We start from the raw sequence: 23,506 nt of genomic DNA on the forward strand, positions 1-23,506 counted from the left end.
ATCAGCACCCATCAGCTGGCCGAGGCCGGGGTGCCCGTGTGTCGTGTGTCCCCCCCCCCCGATGATAACACGTCCTAGCTGGGCTGGGCGGGTTCCTTTTGGCTCGAGGTGGACTCTGCGCCTTACAAGGGGTCGGGCGGCTCGGTACGGAGCCCGAGCAGAGCTGCCCGCTGCCCCCGCTGCCCCCGGGTTGGTAGAAGACGGTCCCTCACCCTGGCAGTACCTGGAGCGGAGCTGCCGCGCTTGCCGGGGCGGGAGGGGGGGGGGGGAACCGGGGTCCCGCACTGGGCACTTCTTATGCTCGGGGGAGGCTCGGCTGCAGGGAAAGCAGAGCAGAGTTAGGGGACGCGGGCGAGCCGAGCCCGTGGTGAGCCAAGCCCGTGGTGAGCCAAGCCGAGCCCGTGGTGAGCCGAGCCCGTGGTGAGCCAAGCCGAGCCCGTGGTGGGCCGAGCCGAGCCCGTGGTGAGCCAAGCTGAGCCCGTGGTGAGCCGAGCCCGGTACCTCAGTGCGATCTCGTCCAGAACAGACCCCCCTCCAGCGGGGGATTTCAGGAATCTGGAAGTTCAGAAACTCCAAAGAGGGGCTCTGGAGCGCGTGCGGGCGATCCCGGGGCGCAATCCCGGGGCTCCCTCGCCCCCCCCCAGCTCCCGCCCTCCACACCAGAGCGGAAGCGGCGGCCGTTCGGCTCCTACCAGCTCCCCGCGCCCCGGTCACCGCACGAACGGGCAGGTCCTCCGGATCGACGCCTTTATTGCATTGAAATATTCACCGCGGGTACGATACAAGGAATAACAGGAAATCGTCCAAGCAGAAGACGGCGCCGCTGCTCCCCCCCGGCCCGACCCGCCGGCACGGGCGCTGCTTGGAATTCCAGGGAAGGAGCGGTTAAAAGAAAAAAAAAGGTGCTAAAAAGAAAAACAAACAACCCCACAACCCCAATTGCTACAGGCGAAACCTCTCCGCGGCTCCAGCCTGGCCGGGAGCCGCAGCCGCCCGCGTGCCCGTCGCTGCGGGAACCAGGAGACGAGCTTGGCAGCGGGGAACAAGCCCATCCGGACGCTCGCAAAGCGGCAGGTACGTGGCCGCGGAGGTGACAAACTAAAGTGTACGTTTAAATACATAAATAATTTGTGCAACGGGTGATGCGTCGTCCCCGGCGACGACGCGACCTTCACTTAGTGCTCACGTCGAGACAGAAACGGGGAGGTCTTTGGAGTTTTATATGTACAAAAGCTGCAACTGAAAATATAGATCATCTGTTCGTCTCTGTACAGGTCCGCGCTGGGAATATCTAAGAGGAGGGAAACAAATCTATTTTTTTAAAAAAAAAAAGTACACGGCGAGCACGCCCCAGGCAGCGCCGGCACTGGAGGGACAAGGCAGGAGGCACCGGCACGGTCAGGGCACCGGCGCCGCCTCCCTCCCGGGCCGCTCCCTTCACCCCGTCCCCCCTCCCAGGCAGCCCCCCCCTCGCCTCCGCTCTTCCCCCGTTAAAAACGGGAGGAAGGATTTTCGGGCAGGGGCTCGGGAGGCTGCCCCGGCCTCGCTCGCGGGGGCCCACAGGGGCTTTGGGGGCGGGACGCGCCACTTTCGGGAGGCAAGAGGGGGCGGTTGAATGACTCCCCCCCCCCCCCCCGGCTCTTGGACACCCGTCGCCAGAATCCTACGTAACATAAACCGGTTTTAAACCGTTTCTTTGAAGTCGGGGGTGGGGGGTGGTTAACGGGCGGAGACGGGCGCTCCCCCAGCTCACACCCCAACCTGCTCGGGCACAGCCGCGGGACGCACCCTTCCGAACAGAGCCGGACTGGAAAGCACCAGCGCAAGGCCTGGGGGGCGCCGGCCTCAGTCGAGAGCGGAGAGAGACGACGGGACGGTTCTCGGTCGGGTCCTTCCAGCCCCGGAGAGGGAAGCCCATCCCTAAGGCAGCTACTGGAAACCCGCCCTCGCCTCCCATCCCTGGCAGAGGGAGCAGCAGCCGCCGGCGGCGTGGCCTTAGTCCAGGGAAATGACGTCCGGCCTGCAGCCGGGGAGCGCCGCGTTGCCGCCCGCTGCCCCGCCGTGTCCGTGGCTCTCTCGCAGCGCGCTGGCGGAGACGCCGCCGACGCCGCCGATGCGGCCGAGGGCCGGGCCGACGGCGCTGTGAGACCCTGCCATGGCGGGGGCCAGGGGAGTCATGTTTATGAAGTGGCCAGGCGTGCCTCTGTACTGGAAGAAATGGCCGAGCGTATCCTGCTCCTCCAGGGAGGTGATCACGGAGGGGCTGTAATGCTGCCAAGCAAAGGGAAAAAAAAAAAACCCCCCGTCAGCTCACGGTACCCACAAAACCCCGGCCCCGCGCCCACGCAGCCCTTCGGAGAGGGCCCGCGCCCACGGAGAGGGCAGGCCGCGCGGGGATCGCTCCCGGGGCTCCCCGGAGAGGCGAACCGGTTTACCGAGACCGTCCCCGAACCCGTCAGCGCCCGCTGCCTCCCGTCGGCACAATCTGGCGCCGGCGCGGGCTCCAGCGGTGAGAACGGCAGAGGAGAGACGTGCGGCGGCGGCACGACGCGAAGCCCAGCGCAGAGAAAGACGACGGAGCCTACAGCGACCTTCACCCCCCCCCCGGCCCCCAGCAAAGCCACGCGCGCCGTGGATCCCCGCGCTGAGCCCCCTCCGCAGGACGCGGACGGGAGGAATCGACTCGCAGCGGCCGCTGCCAAATCCCTCCGCTTCCTACCGTCGCTCTCCTACACCCGCGGGGGATTCACAGCCTCAGAGGAGCAAAACGCTTCCACCGCTGAGCCCCCCCCCCCCCCGGTGATTCCGAACCTGCCTCAGCCAGGCGGACTCGAGACAGCAGGTACCGCGGGAGAGGAGAGGTGCTGGGCAGAGGGGCAAGAGCCCCGGACTCCCGCAGCTGCCGGGCAGGCTAAGAACCTCCCTGCGGTGTCGGGCGATGCCCGCCGGCACCCCCACCGCCGTCCTACAAGGGTTCTCGCAGAGGAAGAGGGAGGAGGAGGAGGAGGAGGAGGAAGGCTGGCTGAGCCAAGAGGGATGCATTTGCCAGTCTGCCGGTTTGGCAAGGAGAAAAGAGAGACAAAACCGGAACGAAACACAAGACAACTTACCTGGCTTTCACTGTGAAGGAAGGAAAACAAATCCAGACCTAGAAAAATAAAAAGGGGAAAAAATAAATCTCTCGGCGGTAAATAAACTTCCGTCAGGAAGAGGAGCCAAACCGTGCTGAGGCGGGGAGAGCAGCAGATGGGTTCAGCCTGCTTCCGAGCACTAGATACCGTGACACCGTCGGCCCCAACCTCCAGCTCTCTTCCCACGGGCCCCCCCCCCCGTAACCCATCGCGTGGCCCCAGCAACGAAACGGCACGGGGCGAATTGAATTTCACTTCTCCAGAGCCGCCGTGGGGCCCGGCACCGAGACCGAGTTCCAGCGGAGCTCAGCAAACCGCAAAGGGCCGGGCGAGACCCCGGCGCTCCCGACCGCCCGGCAAAAAGCCGCTCAAGGGCCTTGACCAAACCAACTCCAGCGGGCAGCGCCAGAGCCGGCACGAGGGACGCGTGGACCGCGGCGCGGGACCGGGAGAGCGTTTTCAGGTCTCCGCTGCCAACCTGACCCGGGGTGGACTCAAGCCCGTCACCTCATCTCTCTGGGCAGCGGCCCCCCCTGCCCGTAAAACCAGGCTTTGAACGCCCGCCTCCCTGGGGACAGCCGAGGCGTAAAGAACTGCAAAGCACACGGGGATCCCCAGACCCGCCGGCTCCTGGGAGTGGTTTATTACCTGCTACCCAGTCGTGGACCCGGGCCTCTCCTTCCTTAGAATCATCCAAGGGTTTGGGTGGGAAGGAACCTCTAAAGGTCATCTAGTCCAACCCCCCTGCCGTGGGCAGGGACATCTTCAACTAGATCAGGTCGCTCAGAGCCCCGTCCAACCTGACCTGGAATGTTTCCAGGGACGGGGCATCCACCGCCTCTCTGGGCAACCTGGGCCAGTGCTTCACCACCCTCAGCGTAAAACATTTCTTCCTTATCTCTAGTCTAAATCTCCCCCCCTTTAGTTCAAAGCCATTCCCCCTTGTCCTGTCGCAACAGGCCCTGCTGAAAAGTTTGCCGCCATCTTTTTTAGAAGCCCCCTTTAAGTACTGATAGGCTGCAAGAAGGTCTCCCCGAAGCCTTCTCTCCTCTAGGCTGAACAACCCCAACTCTCTCAGCCTTTCTCCATAGCAGACGTGTTCCATCCCCCTGATCATTTTTGTGGCCCTCTTCTGGACCCGCTCCAGCAGGTCCGTGTCTTTCTTATGCTGAGGGCTCCAGAGCTGGACGCAGTGCCCCAGGGGGGGTCTCACCAGAGCAGAGCAGAGGGGCAGAATCCCCTCCCTCGCCCTGCTGGCCACGCTGCTTTGGATGCAGCCCAGGGGATGGTTGGCTTTCCGGGCTGCCAGCGCACATTGCCGGCTCGTGTCCAGCTTTTCACCCACCAGTACCCCCAAGTCCTCCTCGGCTGGGCTGCTCTCCCTCCCTCCATCCCCCAGTCTAACCCCTCTGCTGGGTTAGGACGCGCAGCCCGTATCGCACCCGGGAACGACGAGAGCCTTCCACGAAAGGAAGTCACAGCCTCGCTCCCCCGGTGGCCCCGGGACGCACCGACCGGCCCAAACCTGCGTCGTTCCTACCTGTGATCCGTGACTAACAACCGGACTCCCAGCCTATTCCGTCAGTCAGGATCTCACCTGCAAGCCCCTAGAGAAACCTCCCCGGCGGCGTGCCCCGGGAGGGAGGTGCTCTAGTTTCCTTCTTCCCTCTTCCGCGTTGGGCCAGCGAACCCAAAAATACTCGCTCTGATCTGCAGCAGCCGCCGGGCCAGGACAGGCTACGTGCCTGAGTGACCCAAAGGCCCCTCGCGGCTCCGTGGGAGAGGAGGCCGGGGCAGCGGCTGTTACAGCCGGCTTCTCGGTCCGGTAAACTGGTACAATCGTGCGCGTTTGAAAAGCGCTGCCGGAGGTCTTTGTCGTTACCTTGAAGCTCTGAGGGCACCTGGTAGGAAGGATGGTAGTCAGGAATGGGGAGGTTGGAGAGATAGTCGCTGCCGAGAGCTGCCACGGGAGGACTCCGAAGCACGGAAGATGGCTGGCGGTCGATACTTAACACCCTGAAACGGAACACAGGCCCGACGGGCCTTAACAAGAGCGGAACGGCAGGCGGAGGGCAAAATTCCTCCCTTGTTTATCAGCAACGACAAAAAAAAAAAAACCCCAACCCCCAAGCCCCTGACGCTGCCATACCTGCGGCAAAAACGAGCCCTCCCTCCTCCCCTGTCCCGCGGTCAGAGAGGTGCGTCACCTCACCCCGGCCAGGCGTGGAAAGCAGCAGCAGCAGCAGCAGCAGCGCTTCCCGGGGACAGAGCAGGCTCGGATCTGGCTACTGCGGTGGCGTCGGTGTTCGGGGAAGGAAGCGAGCGGAGAGCAGGAAGGAAAAGAAGCCGAAGCCCAGCAAAGCCGGGGCGGGGCGGGGGGGCGGGTGTGTCGCGTTCCGGCGCTGCCTTACCCCTTGGGCCCGGCCGCTGTCGGAAGAGCCGCGCCGGAGACCGGGCACTGCTTCTTGGCAGGCGGCTCCTCCTCATCCGACGAGCTGTCCAGGGTGAGATCAATGACCTCCACTTTTTTTTTGCCCTCCGAAGAGTTCTTGCCCTCGGAGCTCGCGGCGTAAAGGGAGCCGGCTGCAGAGGAAAACCAGCCATCGGCTTCAACCGCTGCAAACGGAGACGACGGAGACGCTGCCGCCTCGGCGAGGACTGCGAAAGCCTGCCGTAGACTCGGGGCTTCCGCAGGGCTCGTGGCTGATCCACCCCCCCACCCCCCCCCCCATCCCAGAAGAGGGGCATCATCCCCACGCTAACGCCCAGGTCTCCACAGCCCACCTGGGATCAACGCTGCAGTTTCAAGAGGAACCTGCGGTTTTTTCCCCCGCTTTTTCTAGCGCCGGCTCCCCAGCGGCGCGCTAAGTGCCTGTCACGCTCCTGGTATGTCAGCGTGAGCCCAGATACCGGCTCCCAGGCGGGATCCGAAACGCTCCGAATGTTGCTTTGCAAGTGTAAAAACCCGTAAACATCAACGTTTTCGCTTTGGCAAAACAAGACGTCCAAAAACAACCAAAACCACCCAGAGTCGGTGCCCACAGCTCCCGTACCCTCGATCCCGCTGAACGCGGGCGTCTGGCACACCTCCTGCTTCTCCTTCTTCGGCTTCATGGGGCACCAGGAGCCGTCCTCCGCGAACTGTATCTCGTCGCAGTCGGTGCAGGAGTTCAGGATTTCCATGAACAGCCTGCCGGGCGAGAGGAGAAGCTGGGGAGAGCCAACGCTACGGGGACTCGGGCGCAAATACGGGCGGCAGAAACGACACGGGGCTCAGGGGCTCCAAAAAGCTGCGCCGGTATCACCTGCGAGTTTAGTTTTGTGACGGGCTTGTCCGAGGTACGTCGGAGGGCTCCGCTCAAACCCCGGGTGAGCAGGTTCCCTCCTTAACCGCCTCGGCAGAGGCTGCCGGCAAGGAAGCCAGGATTTTGACAAAGGCTTCTCGTTCTTTGGGAGAAACCTCTCCAGATCGGCACCGAAGCGGTTCGGGGAACGGAAATCGGATTTTTAAGCTATTCGAGGCTGTAACTTGTCCGCGTTAGAGGATAAGCCTTAAAAAGAAAAACATTATCCCGGCTAAAGTCGGTGTCGGAAGCCCGCTCGGCTCACCCGTCGATTATCAGGTTGTCGTACGGGGCTTTCTTATCGCACACAGGACAAGTCCACGTGGGTTTCTTCTCGTTCATTTGCAGATAGAGCGCCGCGTCGAAGCACTGGAGGTGGGTGCAGGTGATGGCTCGGCAGGGCACGATCAGCCTCATCTTACCCAGCTAGGGGACGAGAGGGAAGAAGGGAAGTCGGTTTTGCACCAACCGCCCCTCTCAGCGCCAGGTAGAGCCGGGGGCGTCGCTCCCCGTCCATTCCCTTTTCTCCCCTGCCCAGCGCTCTGGCGCGTTTAACAAGTCGTTAAACGCACCGCCACCAAAGAATTAACGCGCGCGAGAAAACAAGCTTTCCTGGGGGTATTTTTTGCCTTTAGTTTCTCCTTTTTTAAGCTCACTTCCACCTCAAACACATGCCGCTAGCGAAGGTGAGAGACGAGGACGGGGTCAAGAGAAGACAGTTTTTGGCTGGGCAGTTTAGGGCCAGCGACCTCAGCGATTTATTTATTTTTTTTTCTTTCCCCTACGCATGACAGAAAGCGGTTCTGGCTTTTGCTTCGGAACGAAAGCCGACTTTTCAACAAAAGCGGGGGCTGCAGCAGCGTTAGCCCTCGTCTCGCTCCGAAGCGTTCCCTACGCGACGGGGTAAGGCGAAGCGGGAAGCTGTTCGCAAAGGCCTGTCCAAGAAAAAGGAACAAAAACGTAGAAACCTACTGGACACATCAGGGAAACTCGTAAGCTGGTTGTAGCTATCTCACTGTCGGGATCAGCTGTTAGTTTTTCTTTGACTGAAAGAAGAGGAGGGGAAAAAAGGTCTCCTGTCAACATCCTCCTTCTTTTACGTGCGTAAATACATACAGACATGATTTATAATTTGCATCGTGACGCTTAATATCCAGATTACAGGCAGGTGAGGCTTACGACAGCAGACGTTATTGCCATTAACGGCTCCGGCAAGAGCCTCCTTGGCCAGAGCACGTACGCAGCGCAGAGAGACGGATCCCTGCCTTGAAAGATTCTACAGCCTGCCCGTTAAAACGGCAGCGCCAGGGGGGGAAAACGTTCGGCTGTAGGGGAACGGCGCGCAGCCCGAGCGCAAGCGGTAAGGGCGCCGCTCCCGCCGCTTCTCGGAGGAGAAATCTTTCAGCAGCGCAGCGGCGGCGGCGGAGACGGGCAGCCACCCGAAGAACGGTTCGATTTAAGAGCTCTGTTGAACGGCGTCGCCGAAAAATAACACGCGACCTCTACGGTCCTTACCCTTCCCGTCGGGTTCTCACCGACGGGACTCGGCGAGCGGGCGGGGGCTCGCGAGAAGGGACGCGGGCGAAGGCCTGCGCTGCCCTCGCCTGCTCGTTCGGACCCGCTCCCTCTCCCCGCGCTCGGCGCGGGGATCCGATCACGCGCGGTTACCGCCCTGGCGAGGGGTACTCACTCAGGGCTCGCGAGTGGTCCGGATTTCGGATGCCCTTGGCTCTTAGCTTCTGCAGCAGCGTCACTGAGGTCAGCTGCTTCACCAGGTACACCGACAGAGAGTAGTTCTGTTGAAAAAGAAGTTGGACGCCGCTCAGACCTAGAAAAACCCACCGGGGAGGAGAGGGCCCCCCCTGGATCCGCACAGCTTGCCGCCGCCGCCATGAGGACGACCCCCGTTCCGCCCCGCGGACCCGAGGCCGCAAACGACCGGCAGCGAAGGAAGAGCAGCAAGCGGGAAACACTTTTCACCTCCCCTCACCCTGCCAAACTCCGAGGACCAGTTCACCACGACGGTGTTCGGGACGGTCGCCGAAAGCCGTGCCAGCGGAGTGATGTTGACGGGGCGGCTGGGCCGTTTGGGCTCTGCGCCGTTTTTTGTGGGCGGGAGATAACCCTGCAAAGGAAGGAAGGTTACCTGGCGCGAAATGAATTCCCTCCGAGGTGTAAGGCCACGTGCAAGAACCCGGGAGCCCCATCTCCTCCCGGCACGTCGCGCCTCGAGACGTTCTGCCTCACGCCTTAACAGCTCGAAGGAGAATTGATCTACAAATCTCGAGGCAGCAGGTCGTTACTCCTCGACGTCAAGGAACGGAGGACAGAGGCTCCCCCCCCCAACCTCCTTAGGCTGACGAGCGCGCTGGCACCCCGTCCTAAGCTGAACCTCGCCCCACGCGCAGAACTGTCAGTCCGGGATGCGTCGTGCGCAAACGGCGTTCAGTTAAAAAGCAAATCCCACCCGGTTCACACGAGGCTGGGAAGCTGAAAAGTTACATCCCGTGACAAATCCCGCGTTGATCTCATTTTTGCTCCGTTAAATCCGCGTTCCGACCCGATTAGAGACCCGGCCCGTTATCCGGCCCAAAAGCGCCTTTTCTGTAATTCAGATTTACGCCTCCTCCCCACCACCACCACCACCACCATCGCCCTCGGTCAGACCGGGCGGCTCCAGACCGAGTCAGCCGCCGCAGTTTAAGCGGAAGAAAAAGAAAAGCGGCGTTCCCGCTGCGCGGCTGCAGGCGGCTCAACCACGCCAACGCCAGAAACCTCGTCTGAGAGCAGAGGCTGGGGCGGGGGGACACGGGGGGACACGGGACGGGGACCCTTTGGCCACCTTGCACCTCGCAGCCGCTTCCCCCTTTCCGAGCCACGAGGCTGGAAACGACCCCTCTCTCTTTCTTTTTTGGGTTTTTTTTTTTTCCCCCCCTTTTTTCCTTTTTTTAAAGCAGGTTGCGAATTGCCTCGGCCAAAACCAGAGAGGATATCCGAGGCGAAAAAAGGCCAATCTCTCAAAACAACGGAGGGAGCGGCTCAGGCGGAGCGTCGGGAGGCCGCTCTGCGGGTTGGACTGCAAAAAGTGCCGGCTCTTCACGGGGCAAAGCCAGCGCGGGAGCGTCGGCAGGGACCTGGCCCGCGGCCGTCAAACCTCCGAGACCTGTCCCAGGCGCGAGGCCGAATCGCGTCCCTTTTTGGGCCGTAAACTGGGGCAAGCGCTACTTCTGATTGTATTTTCGCGCGTTGCCCGGCACGAAGGACGACGGCCTCGAGCGGAGCGCCCGGCTCTTCCTGCAACGCGACGAGCTAAAGGCAAGCGCCGTTGTTCGGCCAAACTCGGGTTCCGCTCTGCGTTTTTATTGCCGAGTTTCCTGCCAAAAGAGGCGTTCCAAAAAAAAAAAAAAAGAGAGGGAACCTGCCGCTTAAAAAAAAAAAAATAATAAAATCAATAAATCAGGCCCAAAGTTTGCGCGTTCCCCTACTCGAAGGCCGCGCTCCTTGAATCGGAGAGCAGCTTTCATCGCCGACCCGCAGCCCCGCAACACAAAACCGGCTTTGCGCCCCTAACCGCGCCGTCTTCTTCCAGCCGGTCTTTAATCTCGGGAATAAACGCGTTCCCACCGCGGCCGTGTAAAAGGGGCAGAGCTGGGTCTACAGCACGTTAAGAAGAAATAAGGTTTACTCACAGGCAGGGGACAGAGTTTTCCATTGACCTTGACAAATAAATTAGGAGGGAAGTAATCTTCTTGGGGACAGCTGGTTTCACACAAGCAAAACCTAAGGAGCAGGAGGGAGAAACCGGCAAGTGAGTGGCGACGCTGGCGAGAAACGGCAGCCAAACTTCCCCCTGAAAAAGGGGAAAAACGGTTTCCGAGCAGGACGGGCCGACGGCTGGAAAAACGCCCCAGCGGATGAACAGCCCTGCCCGGGTTTCGACCCCCCCGCGCACGGCAAAAGCGATAGGAGAAAGGAGAACGGGGGGGGGGAAAAGGCCGGCGGCTTGAACCAGCCGCTAACGCGCCCGCCGTGAAGCGTGCAGGGGGCAGGGCTGATTTTTGGCCATCTGAGCTCTCCGGCGTCGCGGTTTCAAAGGCAAAGCCGCGCTCCTCCGGCCCGACGTCGTTCCAGAAGCGCGACACGAACCCAGCGGCGGGGTTCAAGCGGACCCGGCTGCCGTTTAGGACGGAGGAGGAGGAGGACCCGCCGTTCGCCCCGGTGAATTCCCACACCGGCAGCGGCGTTATCAGATGGTTTAATCCGGGTTCGGCTGCGTTCACGCGCGACTTCGCCCTCAGGTCCCGCGGCACCTCGAGAGACGAGGAACCACCTCTGTTTAGGCTACCCAGCAGAAGCGCCCGAGGAACTAAAAAGTCGTGTTTGACCCAAAGCGAATCTTGCGATGGGACAGACCGGTTGCTGCTCGGACTCTCTCGAAGCTCGTCCGCCACCGCTCGATATCCCGCCGTCGCCTCCCTCATCGCTCGGGTCGGGAAAGACCTTGACGGTCACCGAACCCCACCGTCGGCGCCGGCAAGCCGGAACGGGCTCCGCTTCAAATCCCCGTCCCCTTTCACCAGGTGGCCGTGCGCGCTCCCTTCTCTCTCCGAGGAGGCTGCTCCGCCAGAGACGCCTCCCCGCGCCGAAACCGCAGTCCTGCCGCGCGGCCGAGAGCCGGGCTGCCACCCCGGCCGGCTCTTCCCAAGCCCCGGCACGTCACGCCGATGCAGAGCCGCACCGCCACCGTCCTCGAAAAATAAATCTGGTCTTGCCGTTCTTTAAACCTCTCTCTCCTCGCCAAAGAAAAGGAGGAATGAAATTGAGAGTTAAGCCTTTTTCTCGCCTGGGCACGTGAGAACACCGCACGTGCCCGAAGCGCGTCGGCGGGAGAGAAGAAGCGAATCCCGCCACCGTCCGTAACTCCCGCGCTGAAGTTTGCCGAACGAGGGTTGACTTTCTTCGGGCGAAGGGACGCACTCCGGACGCCCCAGGAGACTCCTCAGAGCTTCCCGGTGGACTATTTGGTAAACTCTCTCTCACCTCCCACGTCCAGAATGCGGCCAGAGGCCCGCACGCCGAAAGCGGTCCGTCAAAAACACGGCCGGTTTCTCTGCGCTACGGCAGAGACGTTTCCCAGCCTCCACCTCCTGACGGGCTTCGGGGAACGGGACGCCCGTACGCTTCGCTCCACCAGCTCCGCGCGCCGGAGCGGAGCAGACGGCGGGAAAACCGCCGCCATAGAGCCCCAAATCAGAGGGACGTCGTCACGGGATCGTAATTAACAGCCCGAAAACCAGCAGGCTGCCTGCCAAATTAAATCGAAGGCTTCCATTGCAAACAACCGCTCTTCTTCAGACGCCCGGGCGTCGCAACTCAACTCCCCGTCGCTCCTTCTCCCGAGAGCGCGGCAGCGACTCTCCGTCTCTTTGCCACCTTCAAACCCCTGATAATAAAATCTGACAGTTTTTTTTAACCCCGCCGAGGGCCGAGCGTTGGGCAAGAGCCTCCTCAGCCCCCGTTCAGCGTGGGCAGGCACCTCGATACCCACCCCGGCACCGACTGTGAGAACCGGGGTGGGGTGGTGGGGGCGGGGGGGGGCGGCGACCCGTGAAGCACTTGTGAATATTCTTCCACTCACGCTCTCCGGCGCGTCCTGCGTTTTCACGAGTAATAGCTGGGCGAAGGTTTAAAAAAAAAAAATAATAATAATCTTCAAATTTTAAGGCAACGTCGCTTCTGCGCCTTATTCCGCCTTTTGCAGTGAATCTGCAAACAGGCGAAAAATTGAAATGGAGAAGAGAAAGAAGCGAGCTCTAGGTAAGCGCGAAAAACTCTGAAAAAGGTTAAACCCTACCACACACACGCGGGAACTGGCGTGCGAGGCCGCGTCACCCGGAGGCAACCCGCTCCGCCTCGCCGAGCGCAGAAAGACACCCCCCCTCCTTGGTTCGACGTTGCACGACCCCGGTTTATCAGAGGCTCAACCCCCACCCCCCCACCCCCAAACCCCTCGGCGTTCGGAACGCAGCCCCGAGCGTTTCGGATTTCCTCCGAGCGATGCGACTTCCAGCCGAACCGAGCGCTGAAAAGCGGGATTCACCGAAACCGGGGACAAATTAACGCCGGTAACGCTAGCTCGGGGAACAACCGCGTCCATCACAGAACCGTTACCTTACCTTAATTGCACCTGTACAGCGTAGTCACATTTGGCACCTGGTAAGACGTCTCTGCAACGGAAAAGAGGGTCCTGAGACCGTCAGCAGCACGTTAACAGAGAATTACAACTACGGCAGCATCGATTTTTGCTAAGCCGCCCTGGCATCGATACGTGCGGGGGTTGTATCGTGAACAAAACGGGTGCAGCTGAACTGTAAAAACGGGTCACGCCCCTCCGAACCGGCGGGCAAAATTCCCCGAAGGAGGACACGGAGCGAAAGCCCATCGAAGGGGAGAGCGAGCGGTGGGAAAAGGAGGGGGGGATAATATCAACCGCGGGGTTTCTCGCTGCCGCTGGGTTTTAGGAACGCGATGCCAACCGCAGACTGGCCACGGCAAACAAGCGGCGGTGTCCGTCGGCAGGGGCGGGGGGCAGTCCTAAATTCTGGGACGAGCTCGCACGGTTTTATCCCCGTCACCGCGTTTTTCCTCTCTTCCGTACGACGACTCCCACCCGCGGCGCTCGGGGGGGGGGCAGATTAGGGGACCTTTAAAGGCCCCTTCCAACCCAAACCCTTCTGCGGCTCTCTAGCTCCGCTCCGCCGGCTTTTAGGCAGGTCCTGGAGGCCGGGAAGCCGCCGGCGCTTTGCGCGGCATCTGGGGAGACGCCGTTTCACTTACCGGGAGGTGAGGATCTGTTGGACTTGCTGGGGGGTTAGAGCAAAGGTGAAGTGAGCTTCTTCAAACCGCTGGCCGTTCGTTGAGGCTGAGGGGGGGGGGGGGGGGAGGGAAAGAGAATTGAAGACAAATTAAATCCTCGCCAAGTCATTCGTGACGCCCGCAGGCGCCGGGGCTCGTAGCAAACACGGGACGGCAGCCACTACAAGCAGAAGGCAATCCGCCGTCGGCATCGGCCGCGGTTCCGCCCTCCGAGGCCGCGGCACCAAGCGTCGGGTCCGCCCTTCGGGGCAAGGCGTTCGGCCCCCGCCGTTTTATTTTCCAGGAAAACCGAGGCCCGGCGGGGAAGGTGGCTTGCACGGGCAGCGAACGGCGAGGAAACGGGGGAAAGCCGCCCCCCTGGAAGCTTCGCTCTCCTGGGGTCTGCAACAGCCTCCTGGGTCCGGGAAGAGCCGCCCGGGGACGAGCGGAGGGGCTGGGAAGAGCGGGATCAAACGCGGGGCTGCGGGAACGCCAGAGGTCACCCGCTGCCCCAGAAATTACCGTTCACTGCTGCGGTTACCGGGGTCGGCGCAGCTGCCGAACAGCGACCGGGCGCTGCCGTTCTCTCCTCGGGCGCAGGGACAGAGTCACGGCGGATTTAGAGAAAAACCGGCCGTCCCCTTGATTAAAAACAAACCCGCCCAGCGGGAGAACCAAGAATTTTACAGGAGGGTTCGCGACGAGCACGGTAAAAAACGTTTGGTGCCAGCGACGCGTAAAAATAAGCCAGGACCTCCCCTTCTCTTCCCCTGACCGCGGCCACCTCGCTACCGTCTTCTTTCGCCCCTCAGCTTCTCCCTCGGTGAAAGGGGCAGGCGTCCGCCTCCCCCCCCCCCAACCCTCAGCGGTTTTATCGGTATTCGCTGAGCATCGGTACCCTAGAACGAAGACGGCTGGCGCTGCGAGCCGATGTGATTTGCAGAGAGATGATTTGGCCTCTCCTGGGCTCGTTTTCTTTTCTTAAACACCCGTCGGGAGAGGCGCTGAGCGACAGCAGCCCCCGCCGGTGCCCTCTGGGATGCGGAGCGTCCCTGGGCCGAGAGAAAACCAAGCCGAGGGCGTTACGGCGGCGGCAGGCGGCGGCGTAAACCTCGCGTTTTGATCCTTTCTTTATTTCAAGGAGTTGGGCAACGCTGGCGACGAAGCCGGCCACAGGCGTCGCCGTCCCGGGCGACTGCGGGTCGGCGGAGGAGGAGGTTAGTTCCGTCCTCGGTGCCACCCGCCTTCGGGAGAGGGAGACCCCGACGCCGGCCTCCCCGGGCAGCACGCTCACGCAGGGGTTCCTCGGCGGGGCCGAGGGGTTTTGCTCCTCCGGCCTCCTCCTCCTCCCGCGGCTCAGGAACGCGAGGCTGCGGGCAGACGACCTGCCGGATCTTCCACTGGCGGCGGGCCGGACCGGGGAAATCCAGAGGGATTTTGGACCACCTTAAGGACTTTCCGCCTGAGCCTTTCAGCTCCTCCGTGACAAAAATCGGATCCCGATTCCGCTCCGAAGGGAGCCGGGGCAAAGCCGCTCAAAATCCGCAGCTTCCTCCGTTCTCCGCTGCCCGCGTTTATAACCCATCGCCGACCTCCGCCCAATAATCGCTTTACAGCCAGCGTTACCGCCCCGTCGGCGGCCTCCACCCGACCCAGAGGGAGACGCCGGCGTCCCCGAGGCTCGGGGTGACACAGCCGGAGGGTCGGAACAGGCCGGGGAGTGGGGAAGCCGAAGGCCGGCATCTTCCTCACCTGCAGCAAAGGGAGCGCGGAGGGACCGGGTGGCCTGGTCGTTAACCGTCGCCCGTCCTCGCCCACCCCCCGTCCCCATTTTCCTTTGCCCTTCCCACATATTGCTTATTCCCGGCCTTTTTCTGACGCCGGGACCTTCGTATCTGGGCAGCCGGGCTGCCCCCGGTAACTAAAATAAACGGAGCGGGAAGGGGACGTTTACACGGCCGAAGGGAGAGGACAGACACAAGCCGCCGGGAGCCAGAAATAAAAATCCACGATCCCCTAGGAACTGCGTAAAAAAACCTCTTCCAAGTGCGAGCACAAACGCGTAAGCAGGGGAGTTTTATCGGGGGAGAAAAAAAGAAATAATAAATCAATCCTCTCTTTTGCGAGGCGAGCGGCCCGTTCCAGGGAAGGGGCTCAACCGCGGGTCGGCCGAGAGACCCGGCGAAGCCGAACCCAAGAAAAGGCAATTTTTAGCAAAATGGCAATGAAACCAAACACGCCCCCCAAAAAAAAAGCGCGTGGCTCTTGGCCAGAGCAGAGAGACGCCCGTCGCCACTTTAGCGAACGCGCCCGTGTTCGTACGGAAGAAAAACCACCCGGAATCCAAGCGAAAACCGTTTAAAAGGCACCCAGAGATGGGTGGGTCCAGCCTGGAGAGGCCGGAAAGGCTCAACCTAAAGTAAAAACATGACTCTCGAAACGGGGTTAGACACCCCCCCCCCTCCCCGCGGGCCCACGTCACCCCAGGCGCGGCAGCGCTTCCAAAACCGCCGGCGGTTACCGGGCCAGCTCCGCACCGCACGCCTCCCCGCCGGCGTGCTACAGATCCCGGCGAAGGCGCAACTTTTTCTGGCAAAAAAAAAAAAAAACAAAAACCCCACCCAAAAACCCAACCCCCAGCGTTTTCTCTTCCCCCCCCATCTGACGAACGGGGAAGGGCCGGGGCGCTCGGCCTCCCCACCCCGTCGAGAATCGGGCGGCCTCGCCCTTCGGCCGTACCCCGTCTCCGCTCTCGAATGTACAGGGGGGTGTGTGTGTGGGTGTGTGTGTGTGTCCCTTTTGTTTGCTGCTCAACGTCGGGGTCGCCTCGCCGGCGCGGAGCCGACCCCTCCCCGTACCTGCCGAGAAGCTGGAGCGCGAGGCACGAAACGGCTCGTTAATCCCACGCCCCGGAAGATCGTTAGGACGACGTTTTTGTCCGTCGTTGCGGCGGAATGAGGCCTCGAGCGCGGCGGAGGGGTTTCTAAGCGGCCGTTCTGCTGGAAGTTGTTAACGCCGACGGCCGGCGAAGAAGAACAAACGGCTTTTCGTAATTAACTCTCCCGGCGTTGGCCGATTCGTTGGGAAAGGGAGCCCGTCCCGACCCAACCGGGTCTTTATTCTCTCGGGATTAGGACCCAGATGCTGACGTACCGCGGAGCGGAGAAAGCTTCGCAATTGAGAAGGTAAAGAAAACCCCGGGCTCTATCGGGTGAAAAAGAGTAAATAACCCCCGGCTTACCTACGCTTGTAAAAGACGCAGGTGATTATAAAACATAACCTAACGGAAGAGGTGTCGGCCGGGAGAGAAACGCCCTTTTTCACGCAAATAAACGTGGAACGAGGCTGACAAGCAACTAAAAGCTTCCGTTTCTGGCAGCCCCTGCGAGCTGGAAGCGGTCGGCGCACACGGTCGGGGGGCTGGAACAGCTCTGCCGCCAGGAGGGGCCGGGAGGGTCGGGGCTGTTCAGCCCGGAGGAGGCTGCGGGCAGAGCTCACGGCGGCCTTGTAAGAAGGATGGGGACGGACTTTGGAGCAGGGCCTGCAGCGACAGGACGAGGGGTGATGGTTTTAAGCTAAAAGAGGGGAGATTCGGACGAGAGATGCGTTACGCTGAGGGTGGTGAGACACGGGCGCGGGCTGCCCCATCCCCGGAGACGTTCAGGGTCGGGTTGGACGGGGCTCTGAGCGACCCGATCCGGCCAAAGACGTCCCCTGCTCGCGGCGGAGGGGGGGGGGGGGGGTTCGGACTCGGCGGCCTCCGAAGGTCCCTCCCAATTCTACCTCCGCTCCGCGGTACGTGAGCATCTGGGTCCTAATCCCGAGAGAATAAAGACCCGGTTGGGTCGGGACGGGCTCCCTTTCCCAACGAATCGGCCAACGCCGGGAGAGTTAATTACGAAAAGCCGTCTGTTCTTCTTCGCCGGCCGTCGGCGTTAACAACTTCCAGCAGAACGGCCGCTTAGAAACCCCTCCGCCGCGCTCGAGGCCTCATTCCGCCGCAACGACGGACAAAAACGTCGTCCTAACGATCTTCCGGGGCGTGGGATTAACGAACTGCTTTCCCCTCGGAAAGCAAGCCGGCAGGCTCGCCCTGCCGCGCCGCTCCTCTGCCGTCGCCAGGTCTCCAGCTCAACTCCCTCCGCCCGAGCGAAGGCAAGGAGCCCCCGGAGAATCACGGAACCGCCAAGGTGGGAAAAGGCCTCCGAGATCATCGGGTCCAACCGTCAACCCAACACCGCCGTGCCGGCTAAACCGCGTCCCTGAGCGCCGCATCTACGCGTCTTTTAAATATTCCGGGGATGGAAGTATCCAGACCCGAGAACAAAAGAGGACCCGCGCGCCGCCGGACGTACCTAAGGTGGTGGGTTTTATCAACTCGTCGTAAACGTCGTAGAAGGGCAGCCTCTTCATCTTGACGTCCGGGTGGACGGGGTGGACGGGGGGCGGCAAGCGCGGAACGTCCGTCTCGTGCTTGGGTCCCAGGAGAGGCGCCGGCGGCAGCAGAGCCGCCGGCACGGCGGGGGAGCCGTGGTCATAGGGCAGGTGACAGACGGCGCCCGGCGTCAGGGCGGCGGCCGAGGGCAGCTGCCCCGCCTGAACGTGGAGCATCGACAGGTCCGAAGGGGTTAAGATCTTCCTCGGGAACCTCCGCCGGTAGAGCTCTTTAATTTTCATCTGGACGGCCGGGCTGCAGCCGGGTTTCAGCAGCTGTAACGCCTTCGCGAGGAGCTCGTGCTTCCTTCCGCTCTTGTTCCTTCCAGCAAAGCCCAGGAGGACTTGTAATTCCGACACCCTAAAGCTCATAACCATGTGCTGCAAGAAAAGAGAAGAGAACGGCCGCCGTTAACAACCCCCGCCCGAGGCGGGCGCGACCCAAAACCGAGCCGCGGGTTCCCGAAGGAAGGCGGCGGAGGCCTTAAAAAGAGACGCCGCCACGTCCGAAGTTCCCCTCGCCGTCACCGGCAGAACCGTAACCGGTTAGCCTTCAGGACTCTGGTCCCAAAACGCGGGTTTGCCGTTTCTTTTTTTCTTTTTTTTCCCTTTTTCGGACCTGGAAACGCAGGCGGTGGCGCTCGCTTCCCCATTCGGCGGGCGCCCGAGCGGCTCCCGATGCCCCAACGGTTCTCAAACCGCCCGCCCTCCCCATAAACGCCGACGGTTTCTTGCGGGGTCAACCTCGCGCTTAAACTAAAGCTTTTTCTGCTGCCCCCCCCCCCCCCCCCCAGGCCTAAAGCTCTCGCTCTTCAGGCTGGGACTGGAAAGGCCAAGCCCCAGCGCGACCGCAGGGGGGTTCCGGCCGTCGCTTTTGTGCTTTTCTTTCCAAAAAAAAAAAATGCATATTTGTACACTTTGGGAATGCCCGGTCGCGGCCCGATGTTTCTCTAAGACGACGCACCTCGGAGCCGATGGGAAAACGGGCGTTAGCAAAAACATTAACGAGAAAGGCGGCGATTGAGGAAAAACACGGATCGGCGTCGTTTATCGGCCGGCCTGGCTGAGGGGAGCCTCCCCGGCTCGGTTCCCACCGCGAGCCCAGCGAAGCCGGGGTGGGGCGGGGGGGGTGTCGGGTCAAGCCGAAAGACGCCCGAAGAGGAGGAAAACGCGGAATCCTCCCCCGTTTGACGGGAGGAAAGAATCAGGGAGGGTCTCGGGGACCCCCCCCCCCCGCAGTCACACCGGGGGAGTTGGCAGCGGACCTGGGAACTCGGCTCCATCCCGGAGCCGCCGGCAGAAAAAAAACCCAACCAAAAACCCACCAAAACCCCGCCCTTCTCCCCATTTCGGAATCGCCGGTTCGAGCGGGAACGCCCGCGGGATGACGGAGACGCACACGCCGCGGCCCGGCCGTTGCCTTCGGGCGAATAAAAAAAAGGGGTTAAACCTGGGACGGGGCGACTCCCCGCGCTCCCCCCTTTAAATACGGAAGGGCACGGAGAGCTTCGCCGCCCGCTCGGCGCCTGAGAAGGACTTTTTCTCCCCCCCCACCCCCCCGCTTCGGGCTCCCGAAACGCGACCGACTCAACCACGGCGGAATCGTTCCCGAAGCCGTCGCGACTTCGCGGGGGTTTAAAATCCGCGATTTCGGGCCGCGGCGGAAAAGGTTGGCTCCCCGCCGGTTCAGGAATGCCAAAAAAGAAACCCAACCCCCCCACACCCCCCCCAAAAAAAAAAAACCCTGCAATCCCCTCGAGAGAAGCAGCAGCGCAGGATAAAAGCCGGGACCTCGTGGGTCGGAGAGGCGGCCCCCCCCCCCCCCCCCCCCCCAGTTTGCGCCGGGGTCGATTCCCAAAGCCGACGGAGCTCGTTTTCCTTCGGGAAGAGCTGAGGGGGGGGGACGGGGGGGGGGGAAGGTCCCGGCTCTACGCCTCGCGGAGCGGGTCTTCCAGAGGCGCCCCTAAACGCCGAGTTAAGGGGCGCGCCTCCGTAATCTGCTTCTCGGGTAATTAACTGGCCCCCGCTCTACGCGGCGGGGGGTTTTAAGGCGGTTTAATCGGCTGTTGTCAGGACCCCGTCACCCCCCCAAAGGCGGCGGCCCCGGGGGACGCTGCGACGGACGTCGCGACGGACGTCCCGCTTCCCCGCGGGAGGGGAAGGAAGGGAAAAAAAACACCACAAAACCCAAGAGGGAAGGCGTCTGGGGGGGAAAAGAAAAAAAAAAATTAAAAAATAAAGAAGGGAAGCGTCGGGTGAAGCCGCCGAAGCCCCCCGGCCGCGCCGCAAAGCCCAGGCGGTCGCCCGGCGCGGGGCGGACGCGGCGGCGGACCGAGGGTCTCGCCTAGGAAGAAAGCCGGCGGGTTGGCCCGTCACCTTCGCCGGGGGACGCGGGCGAGAGGAGAGCGATCGACTGTTTGTGTGTCCCCCCCACCCTTTCTGGAGCCGGGGAATCCCGTCGGGAGCAGGGAACCGCTGTCGTCCCCGGGAGGGGGGGGGTGTCTCTCGGCTTTGACCGTGCCCGTTTCAAACGCCTCCCAGAAAACGACGCGTTCGGGGTGTCCCCCATGTCCCCCCCCGGGCCCCTTTTTGTGACGATCGCCGGAAGGAGCCGACCTCTTCCCGCCTCCGTTCCTCCTACAAACCCTCTCCCGTCACCCCTCGGAGCGGCGGAATAAAGAACCGAACCCCTCTCTCTGTCCCCCCGAGGATGGGGATGGGGGGGGGCAGGGGGGGGGGGCACCCGCGGCTCGGGATCCCCAGCAGACCCCAGCCCGAGCGGTGCCGCCCCTCGGAGGAGGCGCGTCCCCCCCAAAAAACAACCCTCTTCTCCCTTTCCCAAGGACCCTTCGGTCTTTTCCAAGGCGGGGGGAAGCATCTCAAGCCAACGGCGGGGGGGGGGGAACCGGCTTCGTTCCCACCGGCTCGTCTTGCTCTTACGAGGAGACACAGAGGGTAAAAAGCTTGAACGACCCCCCCCCGCCCCCCGGCGAGGGAGCCAGAAAGGGGGCGAGGGGCGAAGGAAAGGGAGCAGAGGTTCAGCAATAAACCAAAGCGGCCCCAAATCAGGCCAAGCTGCGCCGAAAGGGCCGGGGGCACCCCAAACCGCTCCCCCCCCACACCCCCCCGAGGTGTAAACCCGCGCGCTGGAGCTACCCCCCCCCCCCGGCTCTCAAACCGCGGTCCCTCCTCGGGGATTATCGGCAGAGGGAACGGAGCGGATAAACCCGACGGAGCCTTCGGGCCCGGGTCGCGCCCGGGCTTCGCCCTTGGCTCGGCCGCCCTCCCCGGACGGCGGGATCGCCGCCGCCGCCGCCGCCGGAGCTCGGCTTGCGCGCGGTCGCCGGGTCAGCCGGCTACGGTCGCCGGGTCCGGTTTCTCCGCTGCTACCGTTAACGTTCGCCGCTCGAGAGGGTTCCCCTCGCAGCCGGGCTTAGGTTTTTAGGGGAGGGAGAAGGATCGCGCCCTAAAGCGGCATCCAAATTCGGACGGGGCGCTGCCGGAAAGATTACGGGCAAATACGACGCTGGAGAATTACGTTCTCGCCGCGGCTGGCGGCCAAAAAGGTGCCGGTTCCCAAAGGTCTCACTGTTCCCAGGGTGGGGAAAGGAGGGGGCGGGGGGACAGGACTCCTGGGCCACTTCAGCCAGCCGAGACCTGCAGTCCAGCCTGCGGGGGGGGGGGAAATATCAAACAAAAAGGAGAGGGAGACACAAAAAACCAAAAATAAAACAACAAAAAAAAAAAATCAGCTTTGGAATTAGTTACCGGGGGCAATTTCCTATTCCACAGTCTGGTGGGCAAAGGTGGTGACACACTCTGACTCCTAAAAAAAACGAGAAAGAGAGAGTGGAGGGAGATGAAACCCCGTCCAGCCGCCGGCTCAGGCGCTCGCTGCTCCCCCCCCCCCCCCCGCCCCGCTGCGCCCCGAACCCGCCTCCGCTGCGCCCCCTCCTCCCGCCCGCCGTCGCCCCCCACACTCCCCCCCGGGCCCCGGCGTCCTTCCCGGCTCCGAACCGCTCCGGCTCTCGGCTCTCCTTTCCTTCGGGTTCTACCTCTCTCCTCCGCGGCTCCGCACCTCCAAAGCCGTGTGTGTGTGTGTGTGCCCCCCCCCAGCACACACCCCACACACCCCCCTCGGGGACAGGCCCGGGGGGGGGCTCGGGCAGCTTCACCTGCCACTCAGCGCACAAAGGTCCGGACCCCAGCACCCTCCCGACGGCCCCTTCGCCCCACAAGTGTGTGTGTCGTCCCCGTCCCCCCCAGGGCTCTGCCCCCCAAACCGGGAGCCCCACGGCTCGCCTCAGCCCCGCCGCGCACCCCGACCCCAGCACCCCCATCCCTCCCCACAGCCCCACGCCTCGCTGCCCCCCACCCCACCCCGGCCCCTGTTCACCCATCCCTGCGCCCCACGCCCCAGTACAGCCCTAAACCCCTCGCTCTGCCACCCCACAGCCCCCCCCCCCCAGCTCCTGCCCCACACGGCCTCCCCGTCTGCCTCCCAAACGTCCCCAGCCCCACACGCCTCCCTGGGGCCGCCGCAGAGTGCCCCGGCCCCACACGTCCCCCCGGCACCAGGCACCCCCTCAGCCTCCCGCATCCCGTCAGCTGCCCGATGCCCAGCCCCAGACATCCCCTCAGCCCCACACGACCACATCCCCAGCCACAAAAACCCCCTCAGCCCCACACTGCCTGGCCTCAGCCCCACGGACCCCTCAGCCCCACGGACCCCTCAGCCCCCACACTGCCTCACTCCAGCCCCACAGACCCCTCAGCCCCACACATCCCCTCAACAACCCCTAAAAGTCCTCCGTCCCCACAGACCCCTCAGCCCCACACTGCCTCACTCCATCCCCACAGACCCCTCAGCCCCACAGACCCCTCAGCCCCACACTGCCTCACTCCATCCCCACAGACCCCTCAGCCCCACAGACCCCTCAGCCCCACACTGCCTCAGCCCCCACTGCCTGGCCCCAGCCCCACAGACCACTCAGCCCCACAGACCCCTCAGCCCCACACATCCCCTCAATAACCCCTACTAGTCCTCCGTCCCCACAGACCCCTCAGCCCCACAGACCCCTCAGTCCCACAGACCCCTCAGCCCCACACTGCCTCACTCCAGCCCCACAGACCCCTCAGCCCCACACTGCCTGGCCCCAGCCCCACAGACCCCTCAGCCCCATGGACCCCTCAGTCCCACGGACCCCTCAGCCCCACACTGCCTCACTCCATCCCCACAGACCCCTCAGCCCCACACTGTCTGGCCCCAGCCCCACAGACCCCTCAGCCCCACACATCCCCTCAAGAACCCCTACTAGTCCTCCGTCCCCACACATCCCTCAGCCCCACAGACCCCTCAGCCCCACACATCCCCTCAAGAACCCCTACTAGTCCTCCGTCCCCACACATCCCTCAGCCCCACAGACCCCTCAGCCCCACACATCCCCTCAAGAACCCCTACTAGTCCTCCGTCCCCACACATCCCTCCGTCCCCACACATCCCTCAGCCCCACAGACCCCTCAGCCCCACACATCCCCTCAAGAACCCCTACTAGTCCTCCGTCCCCACACATCCCTCAGCCCCACAGACCCCTCAGCCCCACACATCCCCTCAAGAACCCCTACTAGTCCTCCGTCCCCACGCATCCGCCGCCGCTCGGCTCCCTCCCGCCCCGCCCCCCCGCACCTTCAGCTCCGCCGCCTCCGCCATCTTGGGACATGGCAGCCGCCGCGCAGGGACCG

The 23,506-nt window shown here is 62.8% G+C and overlaps 1 protein-coding gene across 4 annotated transcripts; it reads right to left on the minus strand.

Moving 5' to 3' along the window:
- Positions 1-1,496: 1,496 nt before the first annotated feature.
- PIAS3 (protein inhibitor of activated STAT 3) lies at positions 1,497-23,502 on the minus strand. 4 transcript variants are annotated; one of them, XM_076359988.1, is made up of 15 exons: positions 23,451-23,493; positions 21,533-21,590; positions 17,686-18,145; positions 13,313-13,397; positions 12,652-12,702; positions 10,165-10,255; positions 8,466-8,600; positions 8,166-8,271; positions 7,448-7,521; positions 6,741-6,901; positions 6,185-6,321; positions 5,543-5,747; positions 5,014-5,147; positions 3,111-3,148; positions 1,497-2,271 (listed from the first exon to the last, which is right to left on the minus strand). In XM_076359988.1, the coding sequence occupies exons 3-15, from the start codon at positions 18,140-18,142 to the stop codon at positions 1,996-1,998; spliced, it is 1,950 nt and encodes a 649-aa protein (XP_076216103.1). In that variant the 5' UTR covers positions 18,143-18,145; positions 21,533-21,590; positions 23,451-23,493; the 3' UTR covers positions 1,497-1,995. The 4 variants fall into 4 exon arrangements, with proteins under 4 accessions (XP_076216103.1, XP_076216104.1, XP_076216102.1 ...); XM_076359989.1 differs by lacking the exon at positions 21,533-21,590 and having other exon boundaries at positions 5,543-5,714; positions 23,451-23,502; XM_076359987.1 differs by lacking the exon at positions 21,533-21,590 and having other exon boundaries at positions 23,451-23,502.
- Positions 23,503-23,506: the final 4 nt, after the last annotated feature.

Source organism: Aptenodytes patagonicus, chromosome 26 (assembly GCF_965638725.1).
Source record: "Aptenodytes patagonicus chromosome 26, bAptPat1.pri.cur, whole genome shotgun sequence".
In the NCBI taxonomy this organism is placed as follows: Eukaryota; Metazoa; Chordata; class Aves; order Sphenisciformes; family Spheniscidae; genus Aptenodytes; species Aptenodytes patagonicus.

Coding starts and splice junctions, on each gene's coding strand:
- PIAS3 (XM_076359987.1), bottom strand. CDS start 23,474: ATGGCGGAGGCGGCGGAGCTGAAG. Junction 8,601..10,164: donor GAAAACTCTGTCCCCTGCCT/GTGAGTAAACCT, acceptor CTTCCTTTGCAG/GGTTATCTCCCGCCCACAAA. Junction 7,522..8,165: donor GGACCACTCGCGAGCCCTGA/GTGAGTACCCCT, acceptor CTCTTCTTTCAG/TCAAAGAAAAACTAACAGCT.